The sequence below is a fragment of the Nasonia vitripennis genome (assembly GCF_009193385.2).
Source record: "Nasonia vitripennis strain AsymCx chromosome 2 unlocalized genomic scaffold, Nvit_psr_1.1 chr2_random0008, whole genome shotgun sequence".
Taxonomy (NCBI): Eukaryota; Metazoa; Arthropoda; class Insecta; order Hymenoptera; family Pteromalidae; genus Nasonia; species Nasonia vitripennis.
In genome coordinates, this window is record NW_022279615.1 from 50,422 (window position 1) to 69,636 (window position 19,215).

General features: G+C 34.9%; 1 protein-coding gene across 15 annotated transcripts in view; it reads right to left on the reverse strand.

Moving 5' to 3' along the window:
* Nucleotides 1-19,215, reverse strand: part of LOC107981239 (zinc metalloproteinase-disintegrin-like batroxstatin-3) — a 584,695-nt gene that overhangs the window by 32,613 nt on the left and 532,867 nt on the right. For all 15 annotated transcript variants that reach the window (XM_032601572.1, XM_031925266.2, XM_031925262.2 and 12 more), the window contains one exon: nucleotides 17,318-17,622. In XM_032601572.1, coding sequence (XP_032457463.1) covers nucleotides 17,318-17,622 — 305 coding nt within the window. The remainder of the gene's footprint in view (nucleotides 1-17,317; nucleotides 17,623-19,215) is intronic.

Genomic DNA, 19,215 nt, shown 5'->3' on the forward strand with positions numbered 1-19,215 from the left:
CTCCAGTTCCCTCTCGACCTTCTTCTCCTCGGTCTTTCGTCGGTACAGCCGTCCGTCGGCGTCATATGCCGGTCTAGCCTAATTTCTCGCGACGAACAAGCGTGCGAGAATATAATATCTCGCTGCTCGTTACAAGTGTTACGTTCAGAGCAAGCAAGATTAAAGATTTATTATTTTAGACTTGGTTTTTCTATGCAGTAGTTGTTTATGTATGTTACTAACATCTACACATATGTAAGTGTTTGGTGGACGCAAGAGTATAATAAAAAATTCACCAATTCAAGATTTTAAGCAACATTTAAATATTAAATGTATATATATATATATATATATATATATATATATAGATAAAAGCAATATAAGTGACTTGCTGCTGTCAGCAATAGCAGGGCAGCACAAATTTTGTGTACGACATGATAAAGCAGTAGTTGACAAAAACAAGCCTCTACCGTTCACAGGCTTACAGGATGTGAACGGTAGAGGCTTGTTTCTGTCAACTACTGCTTACAGGCTGTGCAATAATATATTGTGATGATGCGTGTGCTTTAAAAAAAAAGGAGTGATAAGAAAGTAACAGGATTACATGATTCACGAAGACAGAAGAAAGAGAAGGTTTAGTCAGAAAAAAGGTAAAAGGGAGTAGGGCAAAAACATTCTAAAAATTTAGTCTAGGCATGGTGTAGAGTTTAAGTGAAAAAAGTTAGTTTAAGCAAATATGAGCAAGTATGTGTAATATAAGGTTATTTTGAAAATTTAGTCTAGGCGTAGTGTAGAATATAGTATATTCAATATATATATAGTGAGTTTAACTAAAAAAAGTTGGTTCGAGCAAGTATGATGTGTAATATAAGGTCACTTCGTATAAAAATTAGTAAAAGTATGCGTATATGTACATGGTGATGAGTATAATAATATACAGTTACAGTGCAAGTGTTTAATATAGTTAGAGTGAAAGCAATTCATATTTTCTTAAGATTTAAGGTTATGCAGAGGGATAAAATATCAAATATATATATATATATATATATATATATATATATATATATATATATATATATATATATATATATATATATATATATATATATACACATATGCTAAGTGATGGCTTAGAATATAGTATATTGAACATATATAGTCATTGTACAAGTATTTCATAGAAGCAAGTGTGAAAAGTTTAGTTTTTCAAGAATTTAGTATGGGTATAGTGGAGAAATATCAGTTTCTACATTTATTGGTCTACAAAAGTATGTCTGAAAGATGCATATACATGGTGATCATGAAGAATATAGTATATTTAATATACACAGTAAATTTGACTAAAAAAAGTTGTTTTGAGCAAGTATGTTGTGTAATATAAGGTCACTTGTTATGAACATCAGGTCCTGCGCACTGACGGAAGTCAATTTTTGGAGAATGAGGCTTCGCTACTAGAAAGACTTTTTTCAATTAGGTATTTAGAATTAGTAAATACTGTAAATTTGTTCAGAATTTAATTTTCTACAAAATAGCCAGAATACTTTTATGAAAAAACCTTTTTGTAAAAATAGCTTAGAAAGAATTAGAAAAAAAACATTTTTGGTCATATTCAATAGGCGTTCGCTCTGGGTATAAGACGTTTCTTCGAAACTCTTTATACGGGGCGAGTGCCTAAAAAGTAGCTGTAAAGTTTCAGAATGGGCCCGACCTTCTACTAGTAGAAGTTATGTTGAAAACAAACATGATATAATGGCTAATAAGTGGTTTTACATGCAAATTTGACACTTATAACTTAGTACATTTCATGTCTACCGATACAAATACATGTTGGTGGGTTAATTTTTCCTGAATTTAGAATCAGAAAACATATATGCATGTCAAATTTTATTACAATGGGTCGCGTGGTTCTAGAATCATAACGGTATATGTACACACACACACAGCCATCCGCACGGACATTTTCTAAACACGCATGATTCGAACTTCAAACACCTCCAAATGCGTTTCTACGGAGTTTTAGCGATACTAAAAATTTGACTATTACAAAGCTTCCTCTAGGGAAAAGCAAAAATTATATTTGGTCTATTTTGTAAAAATTCTTTGAAAACTCGTAAAAAAGAAAATTAAATCTATTTTACGGTAGAAATGTTCTTTGAACGTAAATCATTCAGGTTACCAAAAAAAAGCTAAATGTATAATATTTAAATTAGTTTTTAGCAATAAAAAAACGTACACGTGTTTTTCTTTTGTTTTTTGCAATTGTTAATAAAAATTTTTTTAAACAAATTACCAAAAAAGCCTTTTTATCAAAAACTCAAAACGGTAATCGATTTACGAGAAAAATTACGACAAAAACCAATATAACATTTTTTTCTCAGACCGCAATTTGTTAGTGTAAAACGAAAATAAACAATGGCAGGCGAGATAGCCAAAATCTTTATTGCAAATTATACTAACAAACTACGGCCTGAGAAAAAAATGTTATACAGGTTTTCGTTGTAATTTTTTCCATAGAATGGATTGGCGTGATCAGATTTGCAAAAAATTGACGTTTCTGGTAATTTGTTTAAATAATTGTTTATAAACAAAAAAACAGAAGAAAAAACACAGGTACTTTTTTTTCTTATGCCACGTTTTCAATAGTTAGTTCGATGCTATCGAACGTAGATTTTGCTTGGGATTTGGCGCAGACACTTTGGCTATCTAGCCTGCCATTGTTTATTGTCGTTTAACATTAACAAATTGCGGTCTGAGAAAAAAATATTATATAGGTATTTGTCGTAATTTGTCCCGTAAAATCAGTTGGCGTAATCAGTTTTTAGAAAAATGACTTTTTTGGTAATTTGTTTGAATAATTTTTTATAAGCATTTGCAAAAGACACGTATACGTTTATTTTGTTATGCCATATTTCCAACAGTTAGTTTGATGCTATCTAATCTAGTTAGGTTAACCTAGGCCTTAATGGGTTAATGTATTTTTTTTTATTTTTGACTTATATACACATGATATATGTATACACATAGATGAATAAAGATTATTTTAAGATTGGTCCAGATGAAAGGAATACTGCGAATAATTATTTGTGTAAATATGCTGTTTTTTTTAAAGCCACCTATTTGAGAATATGAAATAACGAATGCTTTTGGTATTCATGCATATCATAAGATGTAATCAGTAGATTTGGTCTAGATAAAAGGGATGCTGCGATTAAATATTTGTGCAGGTATGATCTTTTTTTAGATCTCTGTGTTTGTGAATATGAATATCATAAGATGTAATCAGTAGATTAGGTCCAGATAAAAGAGATGCTGCAATTAAATATTTGTGCAGATATAATATTGTTTTCATAACACATCCATCGAAAACGCGGTTTTCGCCTACGAAAAAGTGGAGCGAAAGTCGAGTTTTTCAAGCCTGGGCGAAAGGCCTTTTAGTGTTTTTGTGTGTATATGTACATATAAACACTCCCAAACACACATATATATATGTATTTCAAGGCGAAAGTGTTTTTTCTCTAGGGGCGAAAGTAAACAGCATTTTCGCCTCCAAAATTTCCAAAATTTTTTAAATTTAAAAAATTTTTTAAATTTAAAACATTTTTGAAACCGAAAATCTTCAAAATTCTCAAAAATTCTGCTTTTTTAGGCAGGTTCAAAAGAGCGCTATCGATGCCCTGATTATAAAAAGCACGGTACACAACAAGGGGCGAATTGGCTTTTTCAGACTTGGATGATGATTGAGCACGAGTCGGAGTCGAGGGCGCCGCTTGAAAAAGCCAACTTTCGCCCCTAGTTGTGTAATGTCTTATTCGCCGAACGAGACGTGGACGGCGCGACGAAAAGTTCTGACGGCACGTTGGCGGGATGCACCTTCCTCGGTCGCAGGACGCCTCGACGTCTCGAGGGCACCAATCCTGGACCACGGGCACACCTTTTCAGCCCTGCCGCGTAGGTAGAAATCGCCGGGTGGAGATCGACACGACGAAGAAGCTCGCACGTGGCCGAAGTCCCAACACTCGAAGAACACACACAAATAGCACACCGCACGCAAACTGCACGCACACTACGCAACGCAGGGTAATACAATAAAGAGTGTCGATCGTCCTGAAAAGGACGATAATGACGACTCTATTCGCACGCAATTAACAAATAGGCTTTTTCAATCGCAAGTACAAAAAAAGGCGCAATGTCAACTGAACACTCGAGAGGAGCTGTCAGAATTGAACTGCACGTGCTCCCGCGCGCCGGAGCCCGCGCAAACGGGAGAGACCCTTAGCGGCGCGCACATGCGCTCGACCACTCTCGCAGCAGCGCTTGCCGTGCTACGGCACAAAATTCAAAATTCCCCTTCCCGCTCTTACATAACCCGAACAGCACCAACAATATATGCAATACAATTTACAATTTAAAATTGAAAAGTTAAAACAAATTAAAATCGAAAAAACTAATTAAATATGGAGTGTAAACTTTAATATTAAGATTGGACAAACGATCCGAATCATAAACTACATAAATATAACTAGAATAACACTATTAGTAATCAAAGGCAACTTTACTCCTTACACAATTTGCTAGCATGATTCCACGTCTTTTACGAAAAATCTGAAAATTATTAATTTGCTAAAATAATTTAGCTTATACTTCTAACGCACAGAATGATATAATTTGCTCCACAAATATATATCTTATTTAACCTTTGTTACAGAATTAAGAACTATTTAGATAAGAACACATCTATTTAAAAGAGAGCACACAGTGGCGCTGTCGTCGTTCAACAAGTCGAAAACTATAGGCCGCAACAACGCGACATGAACAGTCATAAGTGTCATACGACATGTCATAGATGGCGGGACTGTCGTACGGCTCCTGCAGTGTCGTACTGCCATTTCGGCTCTGGTATAGCCGTGGATGCTAGACAGATGGAATTGTCACCACTGTCGTGACGGAAGATTAGGCCCGTTACACGCAAAAAGGAACAGAAACAAATAAATACCGACCCACCTAACCTTACCGTTAAGTAAGTATTATCCTGTAGTGTAGCTTTTATCAGGAATAGTTTAGTCCGTTTTCTTAGCTGGAATAATGCTATTGCGAAAATAGGCTTGTTAATAATGTTTTGTAATCGTATCATTAACTTATAAATTTTATATGTTATTATCATTACAATCCCTAAAATCTTTTATACACGAATCAATGGTCATTATAATTCAACATTATTTTTTGCTGCAGCAGATCAATAAAAATATTCAAATGAAACTGAGTAGTTTTATTTAGATAATGCAATTAACAAATCTGAAAAATTGATCTGTTTCAAAAGAATACGAATTTCTTCTATAAAACATGGTCAGTAAATTGAAAATACCATCCGATAATACAACCGTTAATCAGAATAGGAAAAAAGTCAATGTCTCCTTTCATCGTCAAGTCTTACCCCATCAAAGTTTAATGAATTTATTAATAATATTTGATTATCTGCATACTTTGTGAGTTTGTGTACTTGTGTCTATATGTGTGCATACATGTGTGTTCATCAGCGAACCTGTAAATATCGGCGAGTGCCTTATGTGAAAAGCTAAGTGTTTTTAATATGAAAAAACAGAAGAATCAAGCTAGGATAGATTAAAATTTATTTAATACAAGCTGGGGTCTAAGCAATATAGTTTTTAGATATACAGAGTATAAAGGGTGAGAAAAAAATTCTGAACCTCAGTATCTTTGAAATACCCTGATCCTATTCATTAAGGAGGCACTTTGATTGTACCGTAGAGGGCAAGTGTAGGATAAGATAGGGCTGATTCATTGGCAGTAGCATATAATATTGGCTTTGGGTTTAAGATAATAATTATAAAAGAGTTTAGGCTTCGAAAAGCTTTCTTTACTTTATCGAGCTGTATATCTAGGTATTTGTTAAATCGGAGAAGTCAGTCAATTTGTATGCCTAAGTATTTGACGCATTGTGCGGGGCAGCGATTAAATCGTTTATTTTGTAAACTTTAATTTGGAAATCTCTCCAATGCAACTTTTCTGATCTACTTAATCTAGATATCGGCAATCTAATGAGAATGGTTTTGCATTTGGCTGCGTAGGTTTTTAAGTGTTTCTTTTAACTTATTAGGATATTTTCCTGCGCAGTATAGAAGGAGTTCGTCAGTTAAGGCTATTGAATAGGTTTTGTTTCCGGAATTCAGGTTGAAAAAGTTTAAGATGCCGCAGTTGTATGTATTAAATAATATTGGAGAATTACGGTTCCCTGCTGAAGACCTTATGAGGTAACAAAGAAATTTTTTTTTCATGAGTTCGAAAAAGAGACCTTTGAGCCAAACAGAATTGAAGGCCTCCTCTAGATCGATTAGACCAGATGCGACCTTTTCGTGATTATCTAAGTATTTATTTGTGTCAGTGAGGAAGCGCTTAATGGTATGAACCGTAGAGTGTTTATGTTAAAAGCCGTACTGTTCTTGGTTAGACAATGCTTAGTGATTTTTGAGATGGAACAGGTTGATCCGTATTTATAGTATAAATATAAAATACGAAGTAATGTTCGCGTCCGGACCCGAAGCGTGGAGGAGAAAGATAGATGCACTAGATGTGTCGCAGATCTAAGGTTACCCGCACTGATGGAAAGATAAACTTAGATTAAAATCCCTAGCTCTTAACGAATCAGCGGTGCAATGCAAGACACGAGAAGAGATGTTGCTCGGATCATCACAACAAGAGGAGGGAAGATATCTCTCCTACTTGTAAATCCTTAGGCGTATGCCATGCAATCTACTGGTAAGAGATACAGCGATATAATATAGATACAACAATATACAAATACCAGAGGAAAAATTGTATTGATATGTTTCAAGCAATCAACAATTGTGTATATACTAAACTATGTTATCGAACTCCCAGCTGCTATGATTAGATTTTTTTCAATAAAGGTTGCAAGTTCCTATATTTTGCCTGAATAATATAAATATTTAATTGTGATATACAAAGTTAAAATTTCGTAAATAAGGACTGCTATTTGTATAATTTGTAAATCAATTATTGTGACTACAATTGAATTAAGCAAAATATGAATATTAATTATCGTAGAAAGATTGTTCAATCATGTTAGATTTAAGAACACCCAGGAGGGTTCCCGGGCTAGTCTTTAAGAACGCTAGCCATTCTACGCTGCGCGTAGAGTGAGCATAGCTCCCCACCACGAGCGACCCTTTTCCCCCTTTCTCAGCCGCCGCAGAGAAAGGAAGGCTGAGCGCTTAGTTCGTCTCGACATCCCGACATACACGCACGTCTCGTTTACGCTAAAGAATAAAGACCACGTTTCACGCTGAATCTTTTGTTCTCTTTCTTGCCCTGTCTCCTTGCGCTTTGCTGAATAACTCGCTCAATACCAACAAATAATCTTGATTATTTGATTTGGGCACATTGTGGCACAGAGCAAGATAGCAGGGTGAGGTAAATAAATAAACAGTATTTTTAGGTTTGATATTATACGAGGGGCGCAAAGCCATTATTCACTTTATTTATGTCAAAATCTCGTAGCAAGATGGATAAAGATCAACGCATAAAATTCTGCACAATGATAATGTTACACGTACACCCGCGGCAAATAACAACGATCAAATGAAATATTATACGAAGCGAAAGAATAATTCGAGTACATGAAAACTGGATCAATAGTCGACATACGCACTATGGGGGTTGTTGTTCCTAAAGATTTTTGCGAAAATCATAATTGATGACGTGGGAAGAATGTTATTATATTATTAAAATTAGATGAGATGTTTGTTAAAATATGTATATAATAAAGTAATAATGAAAGAGATGGTAATTTTCTTGGATAAACGGAATGATTGATTCAATTAAATTATATAGTACATGATAATGTTTGAACAAGTATAATGACGATATAGTGTTACAAATGGAAATTGTTGAAACAACTTGTTAAGCCTTGCCTGCGACACAGACGTACGCCTGGTTTTTAACAGGTCTTATAGATTAAATAACTTGTAGTGTGATAGTTGATAAAAGCGAACGTAACAAAAATAATATTGCATAGAGGTTTATGAAGGATCTTGAAAGAGATACGTGGTACATAGAAACTGATGATAATGACTGCGATGACCTTGTGCGTGGTACTTGTTATACTTACAAGCGTATTAGAGCGAGAGGATTAATATTAACATAAATCGTTGTGCGTCTTAGGACAACCGGCTGGGTCTGACGTAGCCAGCCCAGCCGGACGGCACACAGTGTGAAAAAAAAATTTTGTTGTATTAAAATCTAATATCTCACGATTGAGTGAACGGAATTGGATAAAATTTGGTTAGAGTATACTTTGAGTTATGTGGAATAAGAGAAAGATATTGGGAAGGCCCACAATAGTTTTCAGGGGCCCCAAAATTCAAGGAAAAAAGGCCCATTTTGCGATTGTAGCGATAAAATCTTTGCCTTTTTCAATATTTATAATATTTTTTGGAAAAAAACTATGCGACTTACAAATTTTTGTCTACTGAACTTAAATCTATCGAGAAAAGTTGTCTTAGCTTCTTCAGTTTTCAAGAGAATCCACTTAAATATGATGAACCGTGTATTGTATATATATATATATATATATATATATATATACATATGTATATATATTTACCTTTTTTTTTTCTTATTCCACATAACTCAAACTATATTCTAACTAAAGTTCATCTAATTCCGTTTACTTAATCGTGATATTAGGTTTTAATACAAAAAAAAAAAAATTTTTTTACACCGTGCGGCATACAGCGGTATTTTTATGTCCCGTCAGAGGCGAGTTATTTGTTAATATTGTGTGCTGAGTTTTTCCAAAGTTAGAAAAACTCCCCGGATCAGTCCTCAAGGAAGATCCCAGGGTGCACTATGTTAGTTTTATGTAAATTAAATAGATTAAAATAATACACTATTTCTGGATTGTATTGCACCGGCTTCGTAGCACGACAGGAATAATGGCCTTCTTCTGGGCCGCGTGGAGCATGTGGCGTTTATGGGTTTCATGATCGATAGATGTGTGCTAACTAAATACAAATTTTGAACTTAATTATTACCTTTTTTACTCCAGTTATCGAATTTCTTAGATAAACGACTTATTTTAGTTTTTGGCGTTTTCTACGGATCTGTCCCATGCATTGATTCAAAATTATCGTGGTGTTTAGTTCTAATGATTTTCAATAATCACATTAATTTTTAGAAAGGTTTGACATTTAGTTTTTGAGTGAAAACGATTTCAATAAATTGCGCTTTATGATGGATAATAAAAGAACGTCGAACGATAATGTAAATTTTCCACGGTAAATAGATAGATAATTTTATTCTCTAAAAAGTACATATTAGGCAATTTACTTAAATTAATTATTTGATAAGTTTATCAGATAAAACTGAACTCTCAAAACTAATAAATTTCTATAAAAGAAAAGAGTTTAAAAAATGTAAAAACGGACTTTTTTCCTACCGTGTTACAGTAAAAACAGAGAAAGTGAGACTTGGTGGCTTAAAATCCACTTAGAACCACTTACACGGAGAGAAGTTTTCAGCAGAAAGCGCGGTGCCTGAGAAACGCTCACTGTGCGTCGCAGTGTCGGCACCGCGCATCGCAGTGCTGCGCATGCCAAATCGCGATGTACGTTCACTCCGTGCGCGGAAGACGATTCTATTCATTATACGCTGTCACACCATGCGTGTATAGTGATTTGTGCTACGCTGCGAAAGGTATGGTGGGAAGGTGGTGGGAAGCGTAGACTCTCACGTGGTGTCTCTCGCAGCACAGCACAAGTTACTACACGTATGGTGTGACAGCGTTTAATGGTTATTATCGTCTTCCGCACAAGGAGTGAACGTACATCGCAATTCAACATGCACAGCACTGCGATACGCGGTGCCGACACTGCAACGCGCGGTGAGCGTTTCGCAGGAACCGCGCTTTCTGCTGAATACTTCTCTTCGTGTATCCACAGTAGAAGCTAAGATACCGGCGAATACATATGCACACACATACATCCATATGGACATTTTCCAAAAACATTATTTTTTTGACCTAAAATACTTCAAAACACACTAAGCTTCCTTCCTAAGAAAGCAAAAATCGGAATTGTCACACAAAAAAGAGATCAGCGAAGGTCCGGAGACCTATCAGTCAGATCTCGGCTTTTTAAATGCCGATGCTTCCCGGATTGTGAACATAGTTGACACCTATAGCAAAAAAAAATCATGTTTTTCGATTTAGAAACTGGGGGCTTTTCGAAAACCGATGATATTTTGCAAATCGCTGCAAAATTCGACAACAAATATTTTTCTATTTATATTACACCAACTTAAGGTATTAATGAGAAAGCAAGCAATGTTTCTGGGTTACGTGCAGTGCAGGGAAAATTGCAATGCAATGGAAATATTGTTTCTACCGTTAGTTTGTCCCAAGCATTACAAGAATTTTACAACTTTTTGTGTAATCTATAAGAAAAATGTATTTTAGTAGCGCATAATTGCAATTTCGGTCGACCCAGATTGTTAAGTGCTATCGAAAAAAGCTTTCTTTTGAATCATTTAAAACTGTAGTACAAGGGTTTGTTGATACATTATTTTTATAAAAGCAATCACTAAGCTTAATAAATAGGGAGACAATACGTTGGAAAATCTAGCAAATTTTTGTAATATACCGACTATGAATGCGCACAACGCAATAAGTGATTACATAATGCTCACGCGAGTGATAGTTAAGCTCGGCATTTGTTCATATAAACTAATTAAAAATATAATATCGTGGAAAAAGCGATTAAATTGAAAAAATTATACTAGCGATTTGCCAATTAATTTAAGAAATTTAGAAGTTTTAAAGTCATGCACTTTACTTGTAACTCGTAAAAAAATAATTGCTGTCTATATTTCTTATCAGACAATAATTGACGCCTTCAACGAGAATAAACTCTCTGGCCTAGTTCATTTTTTCAGCAAAGACCAAAATATAGTCATTGCAGTAACAAAAAACAGATCAGTTATAAAAAAATTGTTTTTAGAAAAATCCTCTACAAAGAGTTCTGCAATTTAATTTTATTATGTGCATGTTTTCTCAGTTTTGATTACTTTATTTCTATTATATTATAGTTTTAATTATTTAACATTCCACAGACATATAAAATAATGTTTAAATTACATAAGCATCGTAAATGCATTATATTTCACGCATATGATATAAGATGATCATTAAATATTCAATGAATTATTTTTCCGATTTTTGTTTTGTTTTTATTGCTGAATAACCACTAATTTTAATTATGTTCTATATATTCCAGGTAAATGAATGCATTGCAAACAGCGCGCGCTACGACGGGGATTGTGACGTTGCCACTATCTCACGTAATGGAGCTTAAGGTTGTCGAAAACAGCAGTTTCACAAAGAAAACTTATCATTTATAAATCTTACAGTTACCTAATCGATTTTTTACAACATCTCACACACTCCTTAGCTATTTATTTACTACTTTCAAAAGTTTCCACGGTTTCTATTCGTCAATCGTTGCGTATTTTGAATTAAGACAGACAAAATTAGATTGCCCATAAGATTTCATGTTGAATCGCAAAAAATTCTTTCATTAATATCTCATTTTTATGTATCTAATTAATCTGAAAATGTATTTAGTGACTTTTCCAATACTATTAAACTTTGATAACTTTTTTATTAACATTTGTTCGGTGATTCTAAATCTGATCAACCTCCTTAACCCACTAAGTCTCATTTTCTTTGTTTTTACTAGTACATAGTAGAAGAACAATCCCTTTTTACATTTTACAAACGCGTTAAAGTTATTGAAAAACTTGATGAAATACGCGTATAGATCACATGAAATACCGATGAGTGAGTTTATTTTAGATTCAAATAAATATTTGATAAAAAAAAATATTAAATAAAATATTAAAGAAAAATATTAAAAATCATTTAGTAATAGAAGATTTCAATATTGATCTTATAGAATGCGATCATGTAAGTCAAGAATTTTTGTGCAATTTATTTGAAAAAGGCCACCTGTAGAATTATCTAAGAGATCCTGCATTGACAATATTTTCATAAAAACTAATAACCTCAATATTCTTTGCACTTAATAAAATGAGAATTAAAGATAACAAACCAATAGAATATTTGAATTATAAAAAATTAGTAAACATTGCAGAATATAGAAACTGGAATAAAATTATGTCGATGCAGGATTCCAATCTAGCTACAGATAACTTGGGATCTGAAATTAAACAATGTATTGAGTTATCTTAAACGAAACCTAGTAAATGTAAACAAATAGGCAGAAAATGTTGGATCACTAATGCTATTATAAATCATGGCAAATGGATATTAACAATAAAGAACTTAAGAATAAATAAAAAACATATACTAAAACTTAGGACAAGGTGTTAAATTCAGATACGATACAATAAAAGCATAGTTGAAAAAAATGCTAACAATCTTATGAAACTATGGGAAATCATAAACAAAAAAAATCCATTAATGATGCCATAAGTTATATAAAAATCAATGATAATAATATTACAGACAAAGTAGAAATAGCTGCAACCGTGAACAAATTTTTCTGTGAGATTTACCGTAAATTGAATGATATTATTGTAAAACCTAATAACGCCGAACTCAAACTGCCCGAATCAAATGCAAATTCTATTTTTCTGAAACCTACAATAAAAAAAATTGGCGTTGACAAAATAAATACTAAGACGCTAAAGGTAATTTGCAACTATTTTGCGAAACTATTAATGAATATGTTCAATCTATGTATCAAAAGAGCAATCTGGCCTGATTCGCTTAAACAAGTCAAATTAACACCGATTTACAAATCTGGTGAAAAGCACAGCATAACTAATTATTGACGAATCTCCCACATTTCAAATATTGCAAAGATTTTAGAAAGAATCATTTATAATTGAATATATGATTTTGTTGGAAAACACAATATTATATCCAAGCAACAATTTGGTTTTATGAAGAAGATCGGCACAAAAAATGCAATAATTTAATGAACACAAACAATTGTAACTTTTTTAGGTCTACCGAAAGCTTTTGATACGGTTGACCACCATATATTACTGGACAAATGGTATTGTATTGGGATTAGAGTCCAGACGTTGGATTTTCTTGCAAGCTATCTAAAAAATAGATACTAAAGAGTAAAAGTAGATGAAAAAGAGAGCGAATTCTTATTAGTAAACACAGGTGTCCACAAGGTACTATCATAAGACCACTACTATTCGTTCTGTACTTTAATACTAAATAAACTATCATTGAATGTTGATAAAACAGTTTGTATGACTTTCGGCAGTAACGTTGATAGTGTACCAGCACAAAAAAATATTAAAATAAGAGACAAAATAATTAACAAGGTCGAAAGCGTTAAATATTTAGGGATTATCATGAATTACAATTTAAAATGGAACAAGCACATTCAATACATAGTTAAAAAAACAAAATATCTGGTATATATATTTTATAAAATCGCAAAAACAATGATACTTAAAACTGTGCGTATGATTTATTACAGCACAAATTTCCGAGTAGTTGATTCTCAGATGTATTCGCGATGAATGCATCGGAGAATCAACAACATCACACATGTATCTTCTGCTGCCCTGTGCGCCTGGGGCTCCTAATATCAGCTGTCAGCGCCCGGAGCCAGAAATGGCACCCCGGTTCTGACAAGAAGAGCATAACCCGCATTAATTGCGCAAATACGGCCCAGCAGAAACCCTGGGTCACTGCTATATCCGTGCCTGTTGCTAGTGACGGCACTTAAAGGCACTTAAAGGCTTCGCGACGTCCTCGAAAGTACGAGAGGATCTGCGCGCCAGAGCCACGAGGCCGCAACTGACCGTTGCGCATCTTCGCCGCGCATCTCTCTCGCGAGAGCACTCGTGCGAATAAGTAAGCGCAAAGCAGCGAGCATAGCAGCCGCGGTAGCGTATAGTCGAGGAGCGAGACAGCGATAGCCGCGGAGAGAGGGAAACACGCGCGAGACTCGGCGAGAGAGAGCCGCGCAGCTGACTGTACTTGCATACAGTAGGCGTAAAGGCGCATAAACACTCGTGAGTGCTACTGGAAAATATGGTGCGTCGCCACTACTATTTCCCGTGCTACGCGTTATCGTCGCGAATGACCAAGTCATGTGACACTAGGATTAGACGATAGCGCCAATTTAATTGGCGCCGCGGGACGCCATTAATATTTATTTTGACTCGCGTTCTTTTGCGCGTAAAAAATAATAATAGAAGTCGTTAAAAATGCGTCTTTTCCGAAACGCGTAGGTCCTCGAGCCGCGAGGAAGGTTCCTCCTCGCTCACTTTGTCGTCGACCCTGAAGCCGAGCAGTTGGAGAAGTTGAGGTAGTAGGGAAGTCGTACGTTGTAGAATTCGTCGAGTCGCGAGTTCAGAAGTATCGCGAAAGTTCGCCTTAATCACGACCAAATGAATATGTCACGAGTGAGATCGCAGTTTCTTGGTATTTTGGTGTTTGGAGAACCGCGCAAGATAAGCTCACGAGTATAGTCCGGTTCAGTTCCGGTTATTCTCACGATTTCAGGAAACCAAGGAAGTGAGACCAAGGTCCCCGGCTATAGCAGTAGACGTCGTGTTTCCCAGGATTTCCTTTACAAAAGAATTGTCGGTCGCCATCTTGGTCAAGCCAAGTCGGTTTAAGTGACGCCACCGCCATCTTGGACCACTAAAGTACGAATCGTACCGCAGAAAAGTGCTGAATACAACGGTTGAGTCGGTGGTTCTTAGAATCTCGACAATTTCACGTATTATTGAAGGTCGTTCTTTGAACTGATAAGTTGCGTTGTAAAGCACGGACAGAGGCGCGTATTATTATATGTGAATCGCGTACTCGTGACGAATCGTGCCGTAATTTATGACGTAACGTCGACCGTCGTTTTGCGAGAACGCGGAAAACTAGAGTAATTCTCAACCGTGAATAATATTATCCCGTGGAAGACACTGTCATCATATAAGATGCAACCGAGGGTTCAAGAATATATTATGACACTTTGTACAGCATAAACAATTATTGAGTAACAATTTATTCAATCATCTGCCACTCTATAGGCATTCCTATCCCTAAACCTACACGTTTTTTCCCCTCTGTAAATGTAAGTGTCTAAAGGAGGTAGATCAAAGTAACATTAGTCTAATTTGACTGTTTGCTTAGCGACAAGCTCCGCTATTAAAAGTGCGACGTCACACAAGGAACAATAGTATTATTATACCCAAAAACAAGAAAAGAATTACTGATAAGAATAGTTTTAAGAAAGTCATAGTGATATTCAATGCGCATCCAAACGAATTAAAAACTGTAAATGTAGGAAAACATGCGCAAATTAATAAGATAAAAAGTTGGATTAAATTTAACTGTTAGTATAGTGATAGTTTAAAATGATCTCAAAAACATACAGTTGTGAATTGTACTGTTATTATATGTTAAAAATAATATATTTGATGATACAAATTGTTTTTTTAGTTCACAATATTTTTTCAGGTAACAATGTTTACCTCTGCGAGTTTTCGGATACTAGTTACACTAATACTATGTAAAATTACTGGTTTCAATAAATAAATAAATAAACATCTGAATCAAAAAAATAAATCCGTCCATATTATAACTGTTGGCGAGTCTTCGCGCCACCTGATCAATGTTGGGCCCACTGTGCAACACTAGCGCCGCTGCGCTGGTTGTTCTGCGACACTTGATCAATCTTCTTAGCGCGCGCTCTCTCACCCTCTCTCCTACCGACTACTAGAACAGGAATAGTTCTGTCTCTGGAGATAATTTTATTGTTCTTCACAAACTAAATCTGCGTTTTACTGAATTTCAGTGCCTGCCTTTTTCACGTGTTACCTTCCCTCTGCACACGGGGAAGTATTACTCCAACAGTAACTATAATGTATTTAGATTTTAAAAAAGTAAATCCGGGTCAGGAACACGCTGACGAGTGTCAGGACTTAGGCCTAAAAAGCTGACGAGGCAAATGGCGGTTGTTCAGAGGTTTTGTGATCGCGAAGCAATCGGGGGTTTCTGCAAAAATGACTTAGAGAGGCGTAATACTCAGACGAGAGTTTAAATGAGCAGGGCGACACGCACTCAGATTAGTGGACCTCTGGCCTCACTACGAAGAGGTAATCGTCTTTATACACAATTACATTTTATTAAAAAAAAAAAACAACAAACTTTCTCTAGGAGGAAATAAAATTGTGAAGAAAAATCGTATTTTATAAGATATTGGCTCATAACTCAGGTACTGATCAACAAATTCATCTAAAATTTTAACGGAAATTAGTTTTTGCTGTGGTAAATCACTGATATATATTTTTTAAGCAATTGACTGATTAGTTTTGGAGATATACAAAATCACAAAAAAAAAATCATCGATATCTCCGTAACTATAGGGTTTCGAAAGCTGCACAAAGAACTTTGCCAATACACATAAAAAATATACATTTCCCATATAAATAAGATAAAGTTAATTCAATCAATAGATAAATTGACCTAGAGCGAGTAAGACAGTTACCACAAGTGACACATATTTTAAGTCTAAAACTCAAGCAGCCGCCATAGATGATCCCCTACAACGAAGCGATATACATTTTTTTCCTAAACTTTTATGAACCTTTGAGTATAACTAGCAGATGAAACATATAAATTACCGTCACTATGTTAGTAAAGGAGTAAAGTGACCACAGTAATGTAAGAATGATCCGAATTCCCTGATTGATTTACGAAGTATCGTCCAGAGCATTGAAAATCTCTAAATAAGGCAATGAGATGAATCTAAGCTTACCAATTGGCCAAAGACACTACTCCTCTAAAAACGCGATAAACATCGCATCAAGACTTCGAATTTTCATGTATACCTTTTATTTGGGACTCTATCATTTTTTGTCACATAAGATCCAAAACACTCACGCAATTTTAATCATCGAGACTTCAAGAGTTTTTTTAACTCGGAACTTTGTCGTCTGCTTCTCGTTTATAAAAGACTTACACATTATTTTGCTATATGTTAGATATTTATAGGTGGGCGTCTAATAAACCTAGTTAATTATTTGAATAAATCTAAATTATAATTACAAATTGTATAGGGGGCAAGGGATGGTTAAAAAAAGTGAGGGTACTAAGAGAATAAGATATTAATGACTATAATTTTAAGTGTTTTGAGTTAAAGAGTGAGAGGAGATCATAAAGTAATAATTATCGGGTGAAGAGTAAGAGAAAAAAACATATAACAAACTTTCTTGTGGCTTTATATTACATAAAGATATGTAAATAACTTACTCTGGTTCACACTTGACAAAATGTCCTGATGCTTCAGTTCCACAGTGACCATTGATTGATCCTTTAGAATTGAATTGCTCAAAACATTGCTTATCAGCTGCAACTCCTCCATAACCCCATATTTGTTCACACTGTAGATTTAAGGCAGGACAAATTCCATTAAAGCAAACCCCTTCACCGTCTGCACAAATATGTCCATTTTTTTTGTAAACATCTAAAGGACAATGACCCACATCGCCAGTACAGACTTCTGGTAAATCGCACTCATTTGCTGCTTCCCGACATATTGATCCTCTTGGCTGCAACTGCAAGATAAAACAAACCATCTAATTATTACAAAACAAATAAATTTTGAAATTTAAAGTTTCTAGATACTTTTACTTGTAAAATTAATAATAAATGTATCACTATTGTTTCTTTTGTGAAAGTACAGTTGTAAAAGTATATTTTGTAAAAGTCAAGCCTGCATCACCTAGGTCGTTGCGTTAATAGTATACCACAGTGTAAATAGCATTCATTTTTAGCGCAGCGTGTGTTAGCACCTAATCGTAGCACAAGTTCAAAACACCATGCTGTAAAGGTAAAGAATAACTTATAAACAAAGTATCGTGTTATATTTTATAGCACTGTCTAGTATAAACTGCTGTTTACTCCCATCTGGTACTTAAGCAGACCAGTTTTTCGCTGTGCCGTTATTGCTCTAGATACGCTTGGGAGCTTACCACGCAGTGCGCTAATGAACTACTCATACTAAAAGTTGCGCGCATATAAGCGCTAAGTTTAGCGTGAATTTACAGCATACTGTGAGAAACAACGTATAAGATGGGTGTCGTACATATTGTATAGCATTGTCTAGCATTAATCCGCTAGACTTCTTCTATTCGTGGTATAAAAAATAACTTTTTAAACGGTGCTTAGAAATCGAGTATATCGTCGCTCTGTGTGAAGACTAGCACAGTTCACATTTTCAAACGAAAACTAGCATAACTCACGATTTGCCGCGAAGAGTAGTTCAGAAAAGAACACAGTTCAGAAATGCGGTCAAGAGTAGCACAACTCGCGACTTTATATTACTTAAAATGTGTGCATTTTACGTTTTTAGTGGGTTATTTGGTTGGTTAAGTTCATGAAAACCTTGGACAAAGACAGACAAACTTCAAAGTTTTAAAAAGTTTCGGAAATTTTTAAAGAAATTTAACAATTTAAAAATATGTTTGTAAAAAGTTATTGTATCTGGGAAAACAATTTAAATTCGGTAAAAAGTTGTAAATTGTGAATATTTAAAAATGTTCATTACGGACAGTTTTGCAAAAATCGGGAAATTTTTACAGAAATTAGTTGTTAAAGTTGTGAGAAAGATTTAGTTGCGCTATTCTTCACGGGAAATTTTGAGTTGGGCTAGTGTAGCGTGCGTGAAATGAGTTGTGTTACTTATGATGGGAAATTTGAACAGTCCTACTCTTCGTAGGGAGCGACGATATTGGGGTTGATGTGCATGGTGGAATTATTAACTACTTAAACCACGGATAAGCGTACCCTATGGAACGGTTTCAAATGCTATAAATAAATAATACTTTTGAACATAAATAACTGTTTACTTATAAATAATCGAAACCAGCGGATTGATATCGCAGATACACAGATAACATTATTAATATATTAGAGAACATGAATTTCCTATAAAATAGCTACAAATCATTAATCTACTCGTTTAAAACACGGCAACACACAGAAAATAATCTATAACCCTCTCTACCAGACAAATCAGTCCCCCTCCCATCACTTGATTCTCCAGTACCATCTAAGCGGTGGCAGCAAGCAGCACCGGAGTAACTCTCGGACCTACCGCCTCGCTCTGTGGGAAGTCTTTCAACTGATGTAGGATATATCACTGGTAG